At 45.4% G+C, this 21,592-nt stretch overlaps 2 protein-coding genes across 9 annotated transcripts; one reads left to right on the top strand and one right to left on the bottom strand.

The window, feature by feature from the left end:
* The first annotated feature begins 364 nt into the window (after positions 1 to 364).
* Positions 365 to 4,631, top strand: LOC126996042 (nucleoside diphosphate-linked moiety X motif 17-like). 7 transcript variants are annotated; one of them, XM_050856050.1, is made up of 8 exons: positions 415 to 545; positions 1,422 to 1,689; positions 1,822 to 2,017; positions 2,500 to 2,720; positions 2,837 to 2,981; positions 3,096 to 3,186; positions 3,811 to 3,850; positions 4,228 to 4,631. In XM_050856050.1, exons 2-8 carry the CDS (start codon positions 1,459 to 1,461, stop codon positions 4,228 to 4,230), a joined length of 927 nt encoding a protein of 308 aa, XP_050712007.1. In that variant the 5' UTR covers positions 415 to 545; positions 1,422 to 1,458; the 3' UTR covers positions 4,231 to 4,631. The 7 variants fall into 7 exon arrangements, with proteins under 7 accessions (XP_050712002.1, XP_050712007.1, XP_050712006.1 ...); XM_050856049.1 differs by having other exon boundaries at positions 3,811 to 3,967; XM_050856045.1 differs by lacking the exon at positions 4,228 to 4,631 and having other exon boundaries at positions 365 to 481; positions 3,811 to 4,022.
* LOC126996040 (probable ATP-dependent RNA helicase DDX10) lies at positions 4,151 to 11,985 on the bottom strand. 2 transcript variants are annotated; one of them, XM_050856043.1, is made up of 15 exons: positions 11,848 to 11,985; positions 10,218 to 10,371; positions 9,837 to 10,037; positions 9,450 to 9,600; positions 9,145 to 9,266; positions 8,631 to 8,752; positions 8,252 to 8,453; positions 7,829 to 7,991; positions 7,533 to 7,719; positions 6,842 to 7,018; positions 6,485 to 6,648; positions 6,120 to 6,361; positions 5,832 to 5,965; positions 4,772 to 5,032; positions 4,151 to 4,374 (listed from the first exon to the last, which is right to left on the bottom strand). In XM_050856043.1, exons 2-15 carry the CDS (start codon positions 10,344 to 10,346, stop codon positions 4,242 to 4,244), a joined length of 2,388 nt encoding a protein of 795 aa, XP_050712000.1. In that variant the 5' UTR covers positions 10,347 to 10,371; positions 11,848 to 11,985; the 3' UTR covers positions 4,151 to 4,241. The 2 variants fall into 2 exon arrangements, with proteins under 2 accessions (XP_050712000.1, XP_050711999.1); XM_050856042.1 differs by lacking the exon at positions 11,848 to 11,985 and adding an exon at positions 11,762 to 11,778.
* Positions 11,986 to 21,592: the final 9,607 nt, after the last annotated feature.

Raw genomic sequence — 21,592 nt, 5'->3', positions numbered from 1 at the left:
CTTTCATCACAGGCTGCGTGCGTGGGTTACTGAGTGCCTATACCGAGACAGTGGCTGATCGTAAGACTAATAATAATCACCTGTCACTTTCATACGGCACATTCTGACGGCTGGTGACCGAATGCATGATAAAGTGTAAGGACGTAATGGTGGGTTGGCGACACTTGTTGTAGACACAAACTGTCTCTCATTTAGTTTTCCAGAGCCCACTCCATGCCAGCTGGTTGTTAGGGGAAGGTGTGAAGGTCTGACACAAGTGTGCTCAGTTTCAGTGGGCAACCCGTATGGCTGTGAAACAGAAATACAAAAGAGAGCATGGGCTACTGTTTGAAAAGCGCGGCGAGTAACAGGCCCAATAATGGCGTCCACGGGTTGGTTGTTGTTCACCTCCACAACGGGGCCCACAGCGATCACTGCGGCTGCTTGCAAAAACTATCTCCATGTAGAAACGCCTAATATTTTACCCAGGAATTAATAGCAAGTAACTGAACCAGACTCCCCAGATCTGCTAAATAACCCTAGTTGCATTTGCCTTGAGTGTCGGGGTAAGAGTGTTCACCAAGGGGCCACAGGCTCGACGACCAATGGGGCGGAGATGAGCACTGTAAAAAAACTGAAGGCAGTGTTTAGATTAAGAGGAGAGCATGGCTATTCACCAAGGCCAGCTCGAGGCTATTATCCGAGCAGCAATTCTGTTGATGTTGAACACTTCTGTCACTATTTATCGAGGAGGTCGGAAGGTGATAGGTATTCTAGTTTTAGTGGTGATAAATTACTAATTTAATGGTTACAAGTTAGTTAGTAGTGATAGGTTACTATCTGTTAGGTTAAGGTAGGATTGTTGGGTTATAAATTGCGGTAATTGTGGAGATTGACTCCGCGCCTCCAAAATACGATATTACGCCTCCATATTATAGTTAAGGGACGAAATACATGTCTCTCAACCATAATATGAAGATGCAAGTACTTAAAAGTAAAGAAAAAGGCCCAATCCCCTTCCCCTGACGATCTTGGGGGACCCGTGGGAAATCGGGGTGTTTGGGTGGAGGAGCATATTTAAACTACCCCAACCGAATTTTACATAACTTAACCTCTAACGGGACCCCTCGTCCCCCCTCCTAACCCCCCACATGTATGATGTGCCAGTAAAACTAGAGAAGTACAACAGTACGTGAGACCTTGGAAAGGTTATTATTCTAGTGGGGGCAATATTGGAGGCGCATAGTGAATCTCCATATTTACCTGAATAGCTCTTAGCTAATCACGGGGTGATTGGTTACTATTAGTTGGTGTTAGATTATCATTTGTTAGGTTGAGTGCATGGCAGAGATCTTACCCAGCTCAGTGAATAGCCTTTGATTATGAAAGAGAAACAAGAAAGTTGCCATTGTCAATACTCATTGTCTCCCATATCTGAACAGACACATGGTGCGGGCCCCTCCACTCCTCTCCTGAGTGATGGCCACCACGAGCTACACCCGAGTCCTCGTCCACCTGCGGCGGGCCACGCAGGAGGCACCGTACTCCTGTGCTCGGTTCAGTGAGTGCATCCTGGACTCCCTGGGCCTGGCAGGGGAGGGCCTGGTGGAGTGCTCACTGCAGGATAATAGACTGCTTCTACAGAGTCCAGCAGAGAGTAATATTTCCACCTCTACTGGAAATACTAAGCCGTCACTTTATAAAATTATGGCAAGTGCCTTTTTACTGATAATCCTAATCTATGTGACATGGATCAGAGACATGAGTGCACAATGAAGTCTAGCAAAGGCTTGAATCAGTATACTATAACTGTATGGTATGTGGCCAACTCTCCTCCACCAGCACCCACCGTTCTGTCCCATCCATCACCTGGACGAGGAGGGGCGGGACTGCCTTCCCCCTGAGATAGTGGAGCGTGGGGTGGATGTCGGGGTGGCTGTACTCCTGGAGTCCAGTGATCACAAACTCTTGCTCACACATCGTGCCGAACACATGAGGACCTTCCCAAGCATCTGGGTGCCTCCAGGAGGTCATGTGGGTATGTGTTACTGGTCTGACTAACAGAGATTAACTGAGCCCTGCATCTACACTAAGCACTCATTAAAACTGAGCCCTATAGAATCACAAGGGTGCAAGCACCACCATGACCAAAGGAGAGATTTTACCAGCAACAGGTTGTGGTGTGACAGGTCTTAATGATTATTTGACAGGGTCCAGATGTAAAACATTTGTTTAACCCGGTAGCAGTGACGGGCCAAATTTGTGCCATGATATAAGCCCTCCAAAATAGATGATACATAATTTGATCACAAATGCTTTGATATATATTATGAAATGGTTTGTGTGAGGGGTGATTTTTTCTCATTTTTCTCGCTTGGAGGGACCATTAAGAAACATGATCCCCGCTGCTACCAGGTTAAGGTAGTAAAATGGGTGATCACTGTTGGGAATAACTTTAAAGTTTAGGGCACAAGAACACTAAGTTTCTTTCTCTTGATGAATTTGTTCTTTGAGTAACAGAGGATGGAGAGGGTCTGGAGGAGGCTGGTTTACGGGAGCTTGAGGAGGAGACGGGACTGTTGGTGACTGAAGAAGAAAGAAAGAGCAGCCACATCCTGGGACTGTGGGAGTCTGTCTTTCCTCCTGTGCTGAGTATGGGGGACCCCAAGAGACATCACATCGTGGTGTATCTACACATCACCCTCGGCAAGACTTCAGAGCAACTCAATAAAGAGTTCAAGGTGAGAATGTACAGTAAAGTTTTTCATTTGCTCTCATCAATGAATATTTTAGTACAATTGTTTCATAGAAAAAGATGAACTTCTAACCAGTATGTACTTGAAAATACTCCCTTCAGTTGTGTCCAGAAGAAGTTGATGCAGCTGCCTGGCTCTCAGTGAACCTAATTAGACTGGCTGCATTTAATGAAGATCAGGATGACAAGTCAGAAGCAGACGACTGCAGTGAACTCATCCCAGTCACACTTGTAAACAAGGATGGAGGCAAGTTCACTCTTGTTTGTTTGTCTTTACAGTTAGCGTTATGCCTTAGCTACTTGTTCTAATGGTGATTTTGTTTAACGTCGTAACAGTTAGTGTCTTATTGTCTGTTTTTAGAGCACGTGGAAGGAACCGTGGAATCATCCACCCTGACAAGGACTCAGGAATCACATCAACTAACTCCTGGCAGGATAAGCACAGGCAGCAGGTCAGTCATGTTCCTTACTGTCATGACCCCTTTGGAATGTTTTGATTGGCACCGCTGGTTGATGTGTAGCAGCAGTTTTAGGCTGTTAAGAGGCGCTGGTAATTGGCACCAGCTTGCACATGAGTGGGTAGATTTTTTTATAGTAGTATTAATGTATTTTCTTGCACAACTCATGCAAATACAATTCCACAGATGCAGGTTTAAATCTAGGCCGGACTAGTCTGTTCACATTAATGTTTCCTCAGAGATTTGAAGATAAATGTGTACCTGGGTAAACTTGAGCAAGATAGACAAAAGTAGCTTAGGTATAACAAGTAGTCCATTTTTTCAATGGTCGAAGTATTCACATTTACCACAAGCTTAATTGCTCAACATGATTGAGATGACAACCCAGGCAATTCAGAGGACTGTATGCCCCAAGTTTAACCTTCAACTTGTGGTACATGTTATCCTTCAGTACTCTTACTGGAATGAAGTCCCAGTCCCAGTTAGGGTTAATGGATAGCATGTGGATGTTCAGCTTCTCGTAATTCATTTATACAGACTCCTTCTACCTTATGTCTTAATGCAAGATCTGTAAGCCATGTACTTTCCACCCTAAATTGTCTCATTCTTTCCACCCAGATATGCTCTTTCCCTGTGGCTAAGTCAACACCTGACGGAGGTGGGTGACTCAGAAACCTCTCAGCAGCATCTGTATGGAAAATTCATGCAGGTGGACACTGCCAACCCACCTCAAAAGTCTAAAGTCTAATATTTGCAGTCCTGTTAAAGAAAATATGTAATGCCATATTCCTCTTCCTATGGGAGGGTAAAATTGGATACCCAAAGTTCAATTTCCTCTCTCTCAGCCCCTAAACTGAATGTTCTGTAAATCTTCCCCTGTATATGAGAAATGTAAAATAGTGTATATAAAATATTTACATATTTAATGGAACATTTCTGTATGGGAATCAAAGGAATCTGTAGCTTTATAATTTATTAAAACCACTAATAACAGATTACTTATATAAGGCTGAAGTGAGTGTTTTCCCTTATCAGTGATGGCATGGTTATTAACGCTTGTTTCTGAGGAGGAAGAGGGCCAGCTGCTCCTGCTCGTCCACCGGCAGTGACTCCAGGGTGTTGCTCTGTGCCAGCCGCGCCCTCTTGGCCTCCCTCGCCTGCTCTTTGGTCCGGCGCTTCAGACTAGAAAACAATCATTATGAAGATCAATAAAACTTGCTCCATACTGAGCAGGGTTTGGGAGAAGCAAGGAACTGTGTGACTGAAAGTAGTGTCAGGCAGCCCTTCCAAGAAGAAATACAACCAGTCAGTATTGTACTATACACCCCTTCCACTGCTCAAGAAAAATACATAAAAAAGTAAATAGATAAAATGAGAAATAAGTGTGGGTTATCAGTTATGGGTGTAGATTTGAACCCTTTAAAGTAGGGAATCCTCATTACTATAGTAGTTTCCTTTTACCTTTTGTTTTCCAGTACTCACGGTGGCCTTCATTTGTGTTACTTATCACAACTCAATGCCCTTTTATGACATTCCAACAGCAAGCTATCTGTTAAATTCTCATACACGTCAAATATACCTCTTCTTAGGTTGTGGTTGCTCTTCTTCCTCCTCACTGTCTTCCTCATCTTCATCCTCCTCCTCCTCCTCTTCCTCTGCGGAGTCACCAGTCTTTCCATAATGCTCATCAGGGTCAGGCAAGTCATCGATGATAGCTTGAGTGTCATCGTCATCAATGTTGCTGTCCTCGTCCACGTCGCTTTCTTCCATATCTGCTTCATCATCACTTCCACCTCTCCTGAGCTTTGCATTCTTTTCCTTTTCTTTTCTCTTCTTTTCCCTGGTGAGAAGAAGTGGTTAGTACTGCTTTGTAATATCTCAAAGAACACAATATTTGTAGATCTCATTCATGCGATTTGAGTCGTAACCCCTTGACTGCGGATTTCCTACAAGAAGACATCACCAAGCTACAGGAAAAAGTGGCTGCTACAATTCAATGAAGAAAATGTAAAGTCATGCACCTTGGGAGGGGATATCCAGCATACCATTACCGCATGGATAACACTCCACTATCCACCACGGAGGCACCTGGGAGTATATGTTACCAGGCTACCAGTGAAAGCCAAATCCGTGTCAATTGCAGCGGACGGGTTAATGGAGTTCTAAATGTGAAATACTATATACAGCTTAACAATATTTAAAAATATGAAAAGGAGTGATGGATCATTATTAGAACTTCATTTTCAACAGGGAAAGAAAACTAAAAATGAACCCACAACTACTATTCAACTTCAACCAATGCAGTCTCTGACATTAGTTGTAACTCCATCCTCAGAATACTGCCATGTCTCAAAATGCATCAAGGGTCTAAGGCAAAACAGTGCTCTTCAATTCAGTAAGAGGAAAACAGCAAGAGTGGCACTGCATATCCTTTCTTAACACAACTTGAAACCAATCACTAAGAGATACCAGATAACCACCAACTCTTGCCACATTACTGACACAAACTCTCACCCTCTGCTCAACACTTGTGCAACATCTATCACAATCCTTGCTGTTAATTTAGCCACAAGTCATTAAAATTCATATTGAAAATTATATGCTCAGATGGAGAAAAAATAAACTTCCTATTAACTAACCAATTTTTCTCTTTCAACTTCACTGCATGGAGCCTTTTGTCAACTTTGTCCTCTTCCCTCATGATCTCCTTCAGTTTGGCAATGTTGATGCCACTTGTTTCTTCCGCCTGTTCCGTGCGTGCTGCCTCAGAGACCTAGGAAAAAAGGAACAATGTTTGGAAATTGTTTCTTGCCTCCTCCTTAGGGCTCTCTATTGCCTTTTCATTTCATTTCCAGTCTAGGCAAGGCCCCTTAATCAATTCATTACTAAAGCATCAAAGCTAAACACAAGCTTCATTGATTTGTTACCTGTTGTGTCCTTGGATCCAGTATTTCTTCCCCTTCCTCATCAAACACAACCCTCTTGTTTACTTGTAGGTTCTTTTTTAAGAGTTTCTTGACCACAGCATACTTGGTCAAAGGTTTCTTCTTCTTGCTTTCGGATTTCTGTGACTCTTCTGCGACTTGTGAATCTTGTGAGTCCTCTGGAGGGATATATATATTCTGGTCCTTTGCACTGCTGAGGAAATCGTCATCCTCATCACTGTCATCTGTTGAAAAAATATTATTATGTGGTGCTTCATTGTCAGCAGGAATAAAAGGTTTTCCACCTTATCTTCCTTATTTTTGCAAAGTATCAAGCAACAAATACAAAACCCATCCTCAATACACACCTGCACCAAAGTCAAGTGTCGTGAGCTTTGAGGAGAGGGCAGAAGTGCTTGGTTCAGACTGTGTTGTGCTGCTTGCTGGTGGCTTAATGGCTTTGTTGCCGGCCTTCTGCTTGAGCTGCTTCTCTATGAACCTTACCCTGGGGGTCACCACCAGACCGTAGGACCTGCACGAGGGAGGAACAGCTTCTATTAACAATTATCCATTATGGACAGAGTAGATTCTGGTCAGATATTTACCTCAAACTCTGCACTAGGTAAAAAACAAATAATAAGAGCTTTAATATGCTGGAAGATAACTATTTTAGTTGCAATTATACACCAAGACTTTGTCCCATAAAAAGTATGATGGATACTTACCGAGCAAAGGCGTCAAAATCAATGGATGTCACGTCAAACACCTTCTTGTTCCGCATGAGAGCGATGTTCTTTAGGTACGACTTGAAGGCCCGCACAGCCTCTTCCTTGAGGTTATTGTACTTGCTGAGGACAATCTCCATCTTGACATTGACTCCCTGCAGCTTGGACGGGTCAACACTGGAGGAGAACAAGATAACACTGAGTTACCAATGGAAAGTTGATTGATTTAGGAATTTATCTGAGTTACAGAACACAAACCAATCCATTAACATCACAATACCTTTAACCCAGTAGCAGCGACGGGCCAAATTTGTTGCTTTACCGTGTAGCTGCGACGGGCCAAATTTGAGTCGTGATATAAACCCCCCAAAATAGATGATACATAATCTGATCACAAATGCACTGATATATATTATGAAATGGTTTGTGTAAGGGGTGATTTTTTCTCATTTTTCTCGCTTGGAGGGACCATTAAGAAACATGATCCCCGCTGCTACCGGGTTAAGACTGACCCATACGCAGAAAAACAGCAGCTTAGAGGAAATACTATTAGAGGGGAGACTATTTAATCAATTCCAGTTCTTCTCTCTATACTGTGGAATGACAATCTACGTAGACAGACCCCGACATATTACCTAAATGCTCCTTAAACTACCTATGACAGCAGTATCAACAGGAAGGCATCACTCACTCAATCTTCTCAATGGGAATGTTCTTGGCCTTGAGGCAGTCCAGCATGGCCGGCTCCTCTGAGGGTGTGAGGAGCAGGATGGCCTCGCCACTCTTGGAGTAGCGCGCCGTCCTCCCCACACGGTGGATGTAGGTGGTGATGTCTTCAGGGCAGTCCACCTGAACCACCCAGTCCACAGCAGGGATGTCTGGTGATAACAATGCTCTATAACATCTTGCTAAAGAGGAGAGGTGTTTTCATGATTTGTGATTTTGGATGATAAATATAACGAAAAACAAGCATGAACGATTCCTTACCCAATCCACGTGCTGCAACATCTGTGGCGATGAGCACAGCATTTCTTTTCTGGCAAAACTCATCATAAACAGCCATGCGACGCAGCTGGTGCATGGAGCCATGAAGCCCCATCACGGAGAGGCCTGGATGAAGCTTGCACAGCATGTCATAGTAGTACTGGACCTGGGGACAGCATCCCTGTTACTCTCTGTTTGGTGACATGTTATGACTTTATATTGCCTTCACTTTATTCCTAATGAATTCCATGCAATACTGCAAACTATTTTGTCTCAGTTCTTTTTGTATTCAATTTCTGCCTCATTGCCAGAACTCCCAGGAGTTAATTCCCCACCAAGGTAATGGTTCTGCCACCAATGACATATCTAATTGCGTCATATTACTGCTACTGCAGCATAATACTTAAGCTTAAACACAAACATTACCTGCTTGCATGTTGCCAGAAACACCAGGATTTTATGCTTGCGGTGGTGCCTGATGAAGGACCAGAGGAAAGTGAACTTGTCCTGGATGCTGCACAGGACGTAGCTCTCCTGCAAACCCTTGGGTGTGCAGGTCTTGGAGTGCTCGTGGACTGAGCAGAACACTGGGTTGTTGCAGCCAGCACGGATCAGGTCTTTGACATCTCTAAGACAATGCAAGAAAATGAATCATTACGATGGCAAATATTCAATGATCATTATAGTATATGTTTGAAACAAAAGGAAGATTTCCAAGAATAAGAGGAAACGGAACTTTCTCCTAAAATGTACACCAAAGATATGACTCCCTGTCCCACCTACAGTTCCCTGCCTTTGTCCTCACCTGGTTTGTGTGGCAGAGAAGAGCAAAGTCTGTCTCTCTGAAGGAAGCTCCTCCAGGATGCAGTTCATGGTGTCAGCAAAACCCATGGAGAGGCACTGGTCAGCCTCGTCCAGAACGAGCATCTGTGAAGGGATTAGGAATTCTGTTTGGTGTGTTTGCACTAAACATACTACTTTATTATGCTGGAAATGTTTTATAATTAGTTTCTCAGTGTTTAACTCTTATGTCTTTAATTATTTTTTTATCTGTAGATATTTTCCAACATCCCTGAGGTCTTTATGCCTGAGGTCAATTTTTCTTTTTTTTACATATAAGCAAGCTGCAATGGATTTCGGAGCAATGGCATCACCTTGCAAAACACCCGTCTTAATGGGAATCTTCTTGTTTTCTTGTGTAGCCAAATGATTGAATTGCTAATTCTATAGTATCGATCTTTTAAATCCCTTATTTAGAGTTCATGATGATGATAATGATGGGAATGACTGACGCAGAAAGGTTATTTAAGGGGCATCACCTGAACGTTATCGATGACAAACTCGGCGTTCTCAGTCATGTGTTGCAGGAGACGACCCGGCGTGCAGATCATGATGTTGCAGGAGCTGATGCGATTCCATTCATACTTCAGGTCCTTCCCCCCTGTGAGAGAGAGAGGCAAACACTTATGTATAAACTGATGCAGACAGTGATCATATTCTTCTCTTCTTCACATATATAACTGGAAAGACAAGGGAAAGAGTAGAAAAAGGATGTGGAGACAGATAGATAGACAGACAGACAGAAGGTCACAGAGAGACAAAGAGAATGAAAGGACAAACTCACCAATGACGAGGCCAGCCGAGAAGTCATGGTCCTTGCCCACCTTGTTCAGCACCTCAAATATCTGGTAGGCCAGCTCCCGGGTCGGGGTGATGACCAGTGCACCGAGACCATCCAACTGAGTCCACTGCTTATTGTACAACACTTCCAGCAGCTGTACAAAGGTTGAGAAAGATTTATTATGCCACAGTACAATGTAGAAAAGAGAAATCAAGGTTACAGTCAATGCACAGTTACAGATTTTCAGAGCATTAATGTGATGTATTACGAGATATTCTGTCAATGATAGTTGATGATTTTCTTCCAATGACTCATATAATTTACAGAAGATTCTAAAAGCAGTTAACAATGATACAATTTGTTACTGAAAACACAAACAGCTTTACTGACCGGTATGATGAAGGCAAGTGTTTTCCCCGAGCCAGTCTTTGCAGCAGCCACTACATCCAGCCCTTGCAGAGAAAACACGAGTGACTGTCGCTGCACCTTGGTGGGCACAGTGAACTTGGCTTCCCGGAGACCCTTCAGAGTTTTCTTGCTTAATGGGAGGACAGCAAAACTCTCAATCTCTTCAGGGTTCATGCCATCAAGCTGGAGAAAATAATATTGAGGCAGGGAGCATTTTCTTCTCTTTATATCATTATTACCATAATCCCAGAAAAGAACAGGCAAAAATATGGAAAGACATGCTAAAAAATATGTACAACTGTAGAATGGAAATTGTTATAATCTGTATTTTGTAAGCAGATAATACAGTGTTCAGGGCCTCACCTTGGCTTTGCTTGCCTCCAGCAGTGTGATCTCCTGCTTCTCCAAGTCACCCTTCTTCTTTCGCCTAAACTTCTGAACCTTTGATTTCCTTGGGCCATGTTTGTTAAAAGCGTTGTGTTTTTTCTTCATGGTGACTGCCTTCAGCAAAATTTATCTGAAGAAAAAAATTATATGATGAACATGAATATTTGATTATGGAACAGTTCATGGGTAATATTCACGAGAGGGTAGCCTCCTCTGACGAAGTTAATACTTATAACATGGATTCTTTTATGGTCCCTGAATGCAGTGCAGTAACAAGTGACTTCCAGAAAAAAAAGGGGGTCTAGGGGGGGAAGCCCCATCGGTATTCTAGAACGTCATCCATCTCACAGCAAAGAACACCTTGGTGCTATATGAAGTATTTTGAGTCCATACAACACACTGCCGTATTGGTTTTCCGTTGCAAATGGAAGGGAGGTTGAGGGGGGTGAGGCCCCCCATTCGGTTCGGTTGGTTTAAATTTATTCGGCACACAGTTTGGGGCAGCAGAAATACGCAACGCAGGACGGGACATGGCGGTGGCGGTCTACTATGCGAAAAATACCTCCTCACAAAAATAAGTTGCTCTGCTGTTCAATATGCATGTGCAATGGGGAAATACCCAGCAAGAAAAATATGAATTTGCCTGGTTTTGTTCTAATTTGTCCACTTTTGATCTTTGTGAGCAGTGAGTGAAATATAGAAACAGTGGGGAAGTAGAACCTCTCTGTGAGTTATATTGAGGCTGTGACAGTGGGTGCACAAAAAGGCATTGAAAACTCAGTCATTTAGTGATTTCTGGAAAAAGTCTCCATATTATACAGCACCATATTTTGTCCAGAAATAACCAGTCAATGTCTCAAAATTAGTAGGCTACCCTCTCGTGAATAATCCCCCAGTTCATACTCTGCTTCATATAAGTGATGTACAGTGCGTTTAAGGAGCGCATCTCCAGGAAAATACAAATTAGGTAAATCTTAAGAATAGCGGCTCCTAGCGGGTGCACGTTTAGGGCACGGTGTGGTAGTAAGTACAACATTTCTAGCACGTACGACGGGGTTTTGACAAGCGGACAGCCGTGTTTATGTCACAAGGGGTGTATTTTTCCACGCTGGCCTCACGATTTCTTCCAAGTCGTTGGGCAATGAGACTGCAAGCTCCGGGGTGAAGAAAGGGAAGAGCCTGCGCGGAAAAATACACCCCTTGTACCATAAACACGCCTGTCCGCTTGTCAAAACCCCGTCGTACGTGCTAGAAATGTTGTAATTACCACCACACCGTGCCCTAAACGCGCACCCGCTAGGAGCCGCTATTCCTAAGATTTACCACAAATTTTGACCATCACCCAGACGGAAAACGGTTACATTGTGATCGTGATTTGCCCAAACAATATACCACGCGGTCAGCCAGTCATTTACCCATACATTTTGCCCCCTAACTATAACATGAAGGCGTAATTAGTGCTTTCGGCGCATGGAGCCCTTGGGGCCTCAGAATCGTCAGCCTGGAGGTGAAGGACATACCCAGTGCACGTTATGGGGCGGTGAACAAGTACAAAGCATCTTCTCACCCTTTACACGACACAAGGGAGCACACCACACATTCTCACCTCATGTATCCTTCAGTCTTGACCTAAGCATTGAGGGATCGAGGAATCAGACTGCAACAAACACCACAGAGAGCAGCCTGGCACGGGGCACACGAGGAGGAGTGTTTTCCTTCTTTGCAACGGCGACACCAAAACAAACTCTGTCCTACCTACGGAGCACAAAAGAGAAGCAGGGAATAATATTGATTGATTGATTGATAATTTATTGTTGCAGGTACACAACAAGGAAGAATATTAAATAAGTGCACATAAAAACAATGAAGGAAAATAAGTGATTGCAGCAACAAACAGAAAATTATAATGCCATAACGTATTAGTGAGGAAAGTTACGTTCTATTGAAAAGGAAAGTGTGTGAATAAGAAGAAAAGAGGAACGAAAGGAGGAGGACCAAAGAAGCGATACAAAGCGTTACAGGTCAAAAGAGGAAGAAGAAGAAGAAGAAGAAGGGCCAGTAAGGTCTTTTCCAGGAGATGGGCCACCCCCACTCTCGAACACAGTGCCTTTGTAAGCATCGAAACCAAATTGTTCACTCCTTTACGGTCAGATTTTATATTCGGCACCTGAAGAGATTTCCTGAAGATTTCCTGCGAAAAAAAAAACTTCTATTCCTCAAATTGCTTACCTTCTGTATCAACACCAAACACCATAGAAGAACATTTAGTGGTATTTTGCGTTTTGTCACACCCTGTAAAACAACAACAACAAAAGAACAGATGAAAATCATAGAAAAAAGTGAAGGCTGAATGGTGGGTAACGAGGATTGGAGGTGGATCAGGAAAGGATAGCCGGTGAGAGGCACAGGAAACTTGATGAAGGGAAAGCAAGGAAAGATTCGTGGGTGGATATCGCCAGCATGGGATAATTTGATGCACTCACCTAACCAACAAGCCACTCCATCTACCATCTTAACTAATGCCCCTCCATCTGCTTCTCCTTAACTTGAAGAGATATATCAATCGCTCTAATCTTGCAGCGTCCATTCGTTTCCAACCCTAAAAGCTCGGGCTGTCTTTCCCAAAACGAGTCGCATCCCAAAATCATATCTCAAGGCTTCTGTTGCTACGTACTTTAGTGCATTCAGTGCCATTCTTCTACTCTATTTTGTCCCACTCTCAACTTTTATATCTCATTCTCATTCCAAGCCATCACGCCCATGCCACACGTGATACTCAAAACAGCCTTCCTCTACTACATTTCTTTTACGTCGTACTGGCAAGCTCTCATCCGTGCTGCACTCCTACTGATTTATTTCGCTGCCCTCTACAGTTTTAGATTTCTCACAGCCACCCGGGTTTATTAGCAGTCAGTGTGTTTTTGATGGATTCAGTCTTGTGTTTTGTGTGTGCCAGTCAGTGTGTTTTTAATGGACTCAGTCTTGTGTATTGTGTGTGCCAGTCAGTTTTTGTTTTTTGTTTTTGTGTGCCAGTCAGTGTGTTTTTAGTGGACTCGTTTTGTGTGTGGCAGTCAGTGTGTTTTTAGTGGACTCAGTCTTCTGTTGTGTGTGTGCCAGTCAGTGTGTTTTGAGGGACTCAGTCTTCTGTTTTGTGTGTGCCAGTCAGTGTGTTTTGCGGGAGGTGTGTTGCAGGTTCGCAAGTGGGCGGGTAGGATGGCAGGAAGGCGTGGTGGGAGAGAGCCAGGGAGCGAGGGAGGTTGGTAGGCAGGCTGGTAGGTAGGGAGGTAGCTATTACTGGTAGGAGGGGAGGGAGGGAGGTGAGCGGGAGGGTAGTTATTAAAGACCTACCCCCACTGCAAACCTCAATGACCCTTCTCTCCTCCTTCCCCCCCAACCAATACCCCCCCACCGAAATCCCCCCCCCTCCCCCCTCTCCTTCCACACACCCCACCAACTCACTCACCCACCCACCTCGTTTTGGGTTATTTGAGGTGACTGAGTCTTGTGTTTTGTGTACCGAGTCTTGTGGTTTTGGGCTGAGTCCTCTACTTTACGAGTTTATCTTGTTTAAGGGCGCTTTGTTCGCGTGCTTCGCATCGCTTACGTGTTTCGCATCGCTAACGTGTTTCGAATTGTTCACGTGTTTCGCATCGCTTATGTGTTTCGCATCGCTTACGTGTTTCGCATTGTTCACGTGTTTCGCATCGCTTATGTGTTTCGCATCGTTTACGTGTTTCGCATTGTTCACGTGTTTCGCATCGCTTATGTGTTTCGCATCGCTTACGTGTTTCGAATTGTTCACGTGTTTCGCATCGCTTACGTGTTTCGCATCGCTTACGTGTTTCGCATTGTTCACGTATTTCGCATCGCTTACGTGTTTCGCATCGCTTACGTGTTTCGCATTGTTCACATATTTCGCATCGCTTACGTGTTTCGCATCGCTTACGTGTTTCGCATTGTTCACGTATTTCGCATCGCTTACGTGTTTCGCATTGTTCACGTATTTCGCATCGCTTACGTGTTTCGCATTGTTCACGTATTTTGCATCGCTTACGTGTTTCGCATCGCTTATGTGTTTCGCATCGCTTACGTGTTTCGAATTGTTCACGTGTTTCGCATCGCTTACGTGTTTCGCATCGCTTACGTGTTTCGCATCGCTTATGTGTTTCGCATCGCTTATGTGTTTCGCATCGCTTACATGTTTCGAATTGTTCACGTGTTTCGCATCGCTTACGTGTTTCGCATCGCTTACGTATTTCGCATCGCTTACGTGTTTCGCATTGTTCACGTATTTCGCATCGCTTACGTGTTTCGCATCGCTTACGTGTTTCGCATTGTTCACGTATTTCGCATCGCTTACGTATTTCGCATCGCTTACGTGTTTCGCATCGCTTACGTATTTCGCATCGCTTACGTGTTTCGCATTGTTCACGTATTTCGCATCGCTTACGTGTTTCGCATTGTTCACGTGTTTCGCATCGCTTACGTGTTTCGCATCGCTTACGTATTTCGCATCGCTTACGTGTTTCGCATTGTTCACGTATTTCGCATCGCTTATGTGTTTCGCATCGCTTACGTGTTTCGCATTGTTCACGTATTTCGCATCGCTTACGTGTTTCGCATCGCTTACGTGTTTCGCATCGCTTACGTGTTTCGCATTGTTCACGTATTTCGCATCGCTTACGTGTTTCGCATCGCTTACGTGTTTAGCATTGTTCACGTATTTCGCATCGCTTATGTGTTTCGCGTCGCTTACGTGTTTCGCATTGTTCACGTGTTTCGCATCGCTTATGTGTTTCGCGTCGCTTACGTGTTTCGCATTGTTCACGTATTTCGCATCGCTTATGTGTTTCGCATCGCTTACGTGTTTCGAATAGTTCACGTGTTTCGCATCGCTTACGTGTTTCGCATCGCTGATGTGTTTCGCATCGCTTATGTGTTTCGCATCGCTTACGTGTTTCGGATTGTTCACGTATTTCGCATCGCTTACGTGTTTCGCATCGCTTATGTGTTTCGCATCGCTTATGTGTTTCGCATCGCTTATGTGTTTCGCACTGTTCACGTATTTCGCATCGCTTACGTGTTTCGCATCGCTTATGTGTTTCGCATCGCTTACGTGTTTCGCATTGTTCACGTATTTCGCATCGCTTACGTGTTTCGCATCGCTTACGTGTTTCGCATCGCTTACGTGTTTCGCATTGTTCACGTATTTCACATCGCTTACGTGTTTCGCATCGCTTATGTGTTACGCATCGCTAACGTGTTTCGCATCGCTTATGTGTTTCGCGTCGCTTACGTGTTTCGCATCGCTTGCGTGTTTCGCATTGTTCACGTATTTCGCATCGCTTATGTGTTTCGCATCGCTTACGTGTTTCGCATTGTTCACGTATTTCGCATCGCTTATGTGTTTCGCATTGTTCACATGTTTCGCATCGCTTATGTGTTTCGCATCGCTTACGTGTTTCGCATCGCTTATGTGTTTCGCATTGTTCACATGTTTCGCATCGCTTACGTGTTTCGCATTGTTCACGTACTTCGCATCGCTTACGTGTTTCGCATCGCTTTGTGTTTCGCATCGCTTATGTGTTTCGCATCGCTTACGTTTTTCGCACTGTTCACGTGTTTCGCATCGCTTATGTGTTTCGCATCGCTTATGTGTTTCGCATCGCTTACGTGTTTCGCATCGCTTATGTGTTTCGCATCGCTTACGTTTTTCGCATCGCTTACGTGTTTCGCATTGTTCACGTACTTCGCATCGCTTACGTGTTTCGCATCGCTTATGTGTTTCGCATCGCTTACGTGTTTCGCATCGCTTACGTGTTTCGCATCGCTTACGTTTTTCGCACTGTTCACGTGTTTCGCATCGCTTATGTGTTTCGCATCGCTTATGTGTTTCGCATCGCTTATGTGTTTCGCATCGCTTACGTGTTTCGCATTGTTCACGTGTTTCGCATCGTTTATGTGTTTCGCATCGCTTACGTGTTTCGCATCGCTAACGTGTTTCGCATCGCTTACGTGTTTCGCATCGTTTACGTGTTTCGCATCGTTTACGTGTTTCGCATCGCTTACGTGTTTCGCATCGCTTACGTGTTTCGCATCGTTTACGCGTTTCGCATCGCTTACGTGTTTCGCATCGCTTACGTGTTTCGCATCGCTTACGTGTTTCGCATCGTTTACGTGTTTCGCATCGCTTACGTGTTTCGCATCGCTTACGTGTTTCGCATTGTTCACGTGTTTCGTATCGTTTACGTGTTTCGCATCGCTTACGTGTTTCGCATCGCTTACGTGTTTCGCATTGTTCACGTGTTTCGCATCGCTTACGTGTTTCGCACTGTTTACGTGTTTCGTATCGTTTACGTGTTTCGCATCGTTTACGTGTTTCGTCGTGTTTTCGGGCGCATTGTTCACGGGCGCCTAACTAACGCAATGTCTCGGGACGAGGGGGCAGTGGAGGAGGCCCCTTCCGCGAAGGTGTCGCCGGCCTGCTCCTCGACTGGGCCAGGGCCAGCAGCCTCCTCCTCTTCGGACCCCGCGATAGAAACATGCCCATTGTGTTTTGTGTGTGCCAGTCAGTGTGTTTTTAATGGACTCAGTCTTTTGTTTTTGTGTGGCAGTCAGTGTGTTTTTAATGGACTCAGTCTTGTGTTTTGTGTGTGGTAGTCAGTGTGTTTTTAGTGGACTCAGTCTTGTGTTTTGTGTGTGCCAGTCAGTGTGTTTTGAGGGACTCAGTCTTGTGTTTTGTGTGTGGCAGTCAGTGTGTTTTGAGGGACTCGGTCTTGTGTTTTGTATGTGCCAGTCAGTGTTTTTAATGGACTCAGTCTTGTGTTTTGTGTGTGGCAGTCAGTGTGTTTTGAGGGACTCAGTCTTGTGTTTTGTGTGTGCCAGTCAGTGTGTTTTTAATGGACTCAGTCTTGTGTTTTGTGTGTGCCAGTCAGTGTGTTTTGAGGGACTCAGTCTTGTGTTTTGTGTGTGGCAGTCAGTGTGTTTTGAGGGACTCAGTCTTGTGTTTTGTGTGTGCCAGTCACTGTGTTTTGGGGGAGGTGTGTTGCAGGTTCGCAAGTGGGCGGGTAGGATGGCAGGCAGGCGTGGTGGGAGTGAGGCAGGGAGGGAGGGAGGTTGGTAGGCAGGCTGGTAGGTAGGGAGGTAGCTATTACTGGTAGGAGGGGAGGGAGGGAGGTGAGCGGGAGGGTAGTTATTAAAGACCTACCCCCACTGCAAACCTCCATGCCCCTTCTCTCCTCCTTGCCTCCCAACCAATACCACCCACCCACCGAATTCCCCCCCCTCCCCCCGTTCCCCCTCTCCTTCCACACCCCCACCAACCCACTCACCCACCCACCTCGTTTTGGGTTATTTGAGGTGACTGAATCTTGTGTTTTGTGTGTGCCAGTGAGTGTGTTTTTAGTGGACTCAGTCTTGTGTTTGTGTGTGGCAGACAGTGTGTTTTGAGGGACTCAGTCTTGTGTTTTGTGTGTGCCAGTCAGTGTGTTTTGAGGGACTCAGTCTTGTGTTTTGTGTGTGCCAGTCAGTGTGTTTTGAGGGAGGTGTGTTGCAGGTTCGCAAGTGGGCGGGTAGGATGGCAGGCAGGCATGGTGGGAGAGAGCCAGGGAGCGAGGGAGGTTGGTAGGCAGGCTGGTAAGTAGGGAGGTAGCTATTACTGGTAGGAGGGGAGGGAGGGAGGTGAGCGGGAGGGTAGTTATTAAAGACCTACCCCCACTGCAAACCTCCATGCCCCTTCTCTCCTCCTTCCCTCCCAACCAATACCACCCACCCACCGAATTCCCCCCCCTCCCCCCCTTCCCCCTCTCCTTCCACACCCCCACCAACCCACTCACCCACCCACCTCGTTTTGGGTTATTTGAGGTGACTGAATCTTGTGTTTTGTGTGTGCCAGTGAGTGTGTTTTTAGTGGACTCAGTCTTGTGTTTGTGTGTGGCAGTCAGTGTGTTTTGAGGGACTCAGTCTTGTGTTTTGTGTGTGCCAGTCAGTGTGTTTTGAGGGAGGTGTGTTGCAGGTTCGCAAGTGGGCGGGTAGGATGGCAGGCAGGTATGGTGGGAGAGAGCCAGGGAGCGAGGGAGGTTCGTAGGCAGGCTGGTAGGTAGGGAGGTAGCTATTACTGGTAGGAGGGGAGGGAGGTGAGCGGGAGGGTAGTTATTAAAGACCTACCCCCACTGCAAACCTCCATGCCCCTTCTCTCCTCCTTCCCTCCCAACCAATACCACCCACCCACCGAAATCCCTCCCCATCCCCCCCCTCTCTTTCCACACCCCCCACCAACCCACTCACTCACCCACCTCGTTTTGTGTTTTGTGAGCTGAGTCTTGTGTTTTGTGTGCTGAGTCTTGTGTTTTGTGTGCTGTGTCTGTTTTTTTGTGTTCTGTGTCTTGTGTTTTGTGTGCTGAGTCTTGTGTTTTGTGTGCTGAGTCTTGTGTTTTGTGTGCTGAGTCTTGTGTTTTGTGTGCTGAGTCTTGTGATTTGTGTGCTGAGTCTTGTGTTTTGTGTGCTGAGTCTTGTGTTTTGTGTGCTGAGTCTTGTGTTTTGTGTGCTGAGTCTTGTGTTTTGTGAGCTGAGTCTTGTGTTTTGTGTGCTGAGTCTTGTGTTTTGTGTGCTGAGTCTTGTGTTTTGTGTGCTGAGTCTTGTGTTTTGTGTGCTGAGTCTTGTGTTTTGTGTGCTGAGTCTTGTGTTTTGTGAGCTGAGTCTTGTGTTTTGTGTGCTGAGTCTTGTGTTTTGTGCTGAGTCTTGTGTTTTGTGTGCTGAGTCTTGTGTTTTGTGTGCTGAGTCTTGTGTTTTGTGTGCTGAGTCTTGTGTTTTGTGTGCTGAGTCTTGTGTTTTTTTGGCCGAGTCCTCTACGTTACGAGTTTCATCTCGTTTACGGGCGCATTGTTTACGTGTTTCGTATCGCTTACGTGTCTCGCATCGCTTACGTGTTTCGCATCGCTTACGTGTTTCGCATCGCTTACGTGTCTCGCATCGCTAACGTTTTTCGCATCGCTTACGTGTTTCGCATCGCTTACGGGCGTATCGTTTTCGGGCGCATTGTTCACGGGCGTCTAAGTAACGCATTGTCCCGGGACGAGGGGGCAGTGGAGGAGGCCCCTTCCGCGAAGGTGTCGCCGGCCTGCTCCTCGGCTGGGCCAGGGCCGGCAGCCTCCTCCTCTTCGGACCCCGCGCAAGAAACATTCCCGATCGCCTCAAGGTTCGGGTTAAGAACTTTTGGAGGCGTTGGAAACGTTTGCCGAAATATTATAATATTTCATAAACTCTGTGAAAGCCGTTGTCGCAGTTTGTGTAAAAGTCTGAGATGTGAATGAAAGATGATGTGGAAGGCGGGAACTCTGCCGCCATGGGCCCCCTTGTGTCTGCTCGTCCCTGCACTGTTTCCTTAATTAACACCGGGGCTTTACACGCAGCAATGTCGCCTTGCAATGCTTCCCCGTGATTGGTTTGCTTTATAAATTCATGTACGATATGTCCAAGTTCCTGGCAACATGGCTGACGATGACGGGCTGATGAAGTACTCACGCCACACGCGGTAAACGTTGTGGTCACCGCTTGTGTCGCAGCCTTTCCCTTCCTGCAAACTCGTTACCTCAAGAGTTTAGGGAAACGAACAGGAAGAACATCAATGCATGGCGTTTGCCGCTCTGTAGTAGTAGTAGTAGTAGTAATAGGAGCATTAGTAAGTACCAGCAGTAGTAGTAATATTCTTATTGTCGTATAGTATCCTCGGTATCCTTTCCACAAGTATGAATCACTTCCTCTCTCTCTCTCTCTCTCTCTCTCTCTCTCTCTCTCTCTCTCTCTCTCTGTCGCTCTGTCTTGTTTCGTTATAATTTTCTGAAAAGCAAATACATTTCTTTAACTGCTGGCATGTGGAGGAAAGTTAAAAGTAGCGTAACTATTAAATATAAATTGTAGGTAAGGAGAAACTGCCCGTAAGCTTTCAAGAAAATTCAGATTTTTTTTATAGATTTCCTCTCGAGTCACTATTTTTTTTTTTTAATTTTTTTTTTAGGTTTGTGTTCATGGGAAAGGTTAACAGAAGGTGCAGGAAGACGACTTTGTATCTGTCCCTCCTATGTATTTCCCTCCGCCGCCTCCTCCGCCTCCTTCTCTTCCTCCTCCTTCCCCTTCTCCTCCACCTTTTTCCTCCTCCGCTTGTTTCATTTTCTTCCATCAGTTTCATTTTCTACTTTTTCTTCTCCACTTCTAAATTCCTGTGTCTCTTGAGATGAGAAACATTTTGGAAGGCTTTGGAAAGTTGGGCCGACGACTGATCAGTTTGAGTTTATTAAAGACCTACCCCCTCTGCAAACCTCCGTGCCCTCCTCTCCTCCTTCCCTCCCAACCACCGAAATCCCTCCCCCTCGCCCCCTCTTCTTCCACACCTCCCACCAACCCACTCACCCACCCACCTCGTATAATTCAGTTTTGTGCCTTAATTTCTCGTTCATTTCTGCAAGGAGTGATGTCTGCTGGTCTTATTCCTTCAACAAATTCACAAGTTAATGCGGATCTTGTTGGGGCTGCGGTCTAGATTGACTTGAGAGAGTGAGACCCCCGCGCCTGAAAGCTGTGTGGGGGGTGGAGTGGGTGGAGTGGGTGGGTGGGCTTGGCTGCAGGTGGTAATTACTCCGCCCCCCTACCCACCACTAAATCCACCTGCGTTATCGTCATAATTATAATTTCTCCTTATACGTCAACTCAGATATTTTTTTATACGCCCTCCTTGTTTGTCTGCCGAGTTGCCTAACGTGTTCAGTATGTCTCATTAGAATATTATATTGTGACATTTATCTGTATTTTTTTATCACGCTCCTAGACTGACTGCCTCCCCCACCTCTCCCCCCTAATCGACGAGCCCCAGTGCAGTCCCGTAGTCCCCAGCCCACACCCAGGCCCTTAACCCCCTCCCCCTTGGATAGTAACAAAGGGGGGAGGTAATGAGGGGGCGACGGCGTAACAATCACAGGACAAACCGGAACCCTTGGCCTAGGTGAGCAGTGTTGTTCTTGTTTGTTTAATCAGACGATCGCTTCCATTATTGTTTTCTTAGCTCGTGTTTTGCATCTCGTATCGCATCCCGGTTCTGGAGCAGGGAGGGAGGGGACAGCAGTTAGAGGTGATGTATTTTTTTTTAGTGTTTGTGTTTGTGTGTGTGTGTGTGTGTGTGTGTGTGTGTGTGTGTGTGTGTGTGTGTGTGTGTGTGTGTGTGGTCTTTTTTTCTCTTCTTTTTTTCGGGTTGGTTTGTCAAAAGACTCGCGATAAACCTTACCCGTACATATATTCAATGCTAACGTACCCACTGGCCATTTGTGACGAAGATGAGCACCGAGGCCACGCGCAGCTAT

This window comes from Eriocheir sinensis, chromosome 9 (assembly GCF_024679095.1).
Source record: "Eriocheir sinensis breed Jianghai 21 chromosome 9, ASM2467909v1, whole genome shotgun sequence".
NCBI lineage: Eukaryota > Metazoa > Arthropoda > Malacostraca > Decapoda > Varunidae > Eriocheir > Eriocheir sinensis.
The sequence above is the reverse complement of the archived record's forward strand: the minus strand, read 5'-3'. Positions and strand labels throughout refer to the sequence as shown.

Bases quoted from the DNA above. Each gene is read 5' to 3' on its own strand.
- LOC126996042 (XM_050856049.1), top strand. From the start codon at position 1,459: ATGGCCACCACGAGCTACACCCGAGTCCTCGTCCACCTGCGGCGGGCC. The intron at 2,721-2,836 runs GTGAGAATGTAC...TACTCCCTTCAG, and splicing joins AACTCAATAAAGAGTTCAAG to TTGTGTCCAGAAGAAGTTGA. The intron at 3,187-3,810 runs GTCAGTCATGTT...CTTTCCACCCAG, and splicing joins AGGATAAGCACAGGCAGCAG to ATATGCTCTTTCCCTGTGGC.
- LOC126996040 (XM_050856043.1), bottom strand. From the start codon at position 10,346: ATGAAGAAAAAACACAACGCTTTTAACAAACATGGCCCAAGGAAATCA. The intron at 9,267-9,449 runs GTGAGTTTGTCC...TCTCTCTCACAG, and splicing joins CTCGGCTGGCCTCGTCATTG to GGGGGAAGGACCTGAAGTAT. The intron at 6,362-6,484 runs GTGTGTATTGAG...TTTTTTCAACAG, and splicing joins GACACTTGACTTTGGTGCAG to ATGACAGTGATGAGGATGAC.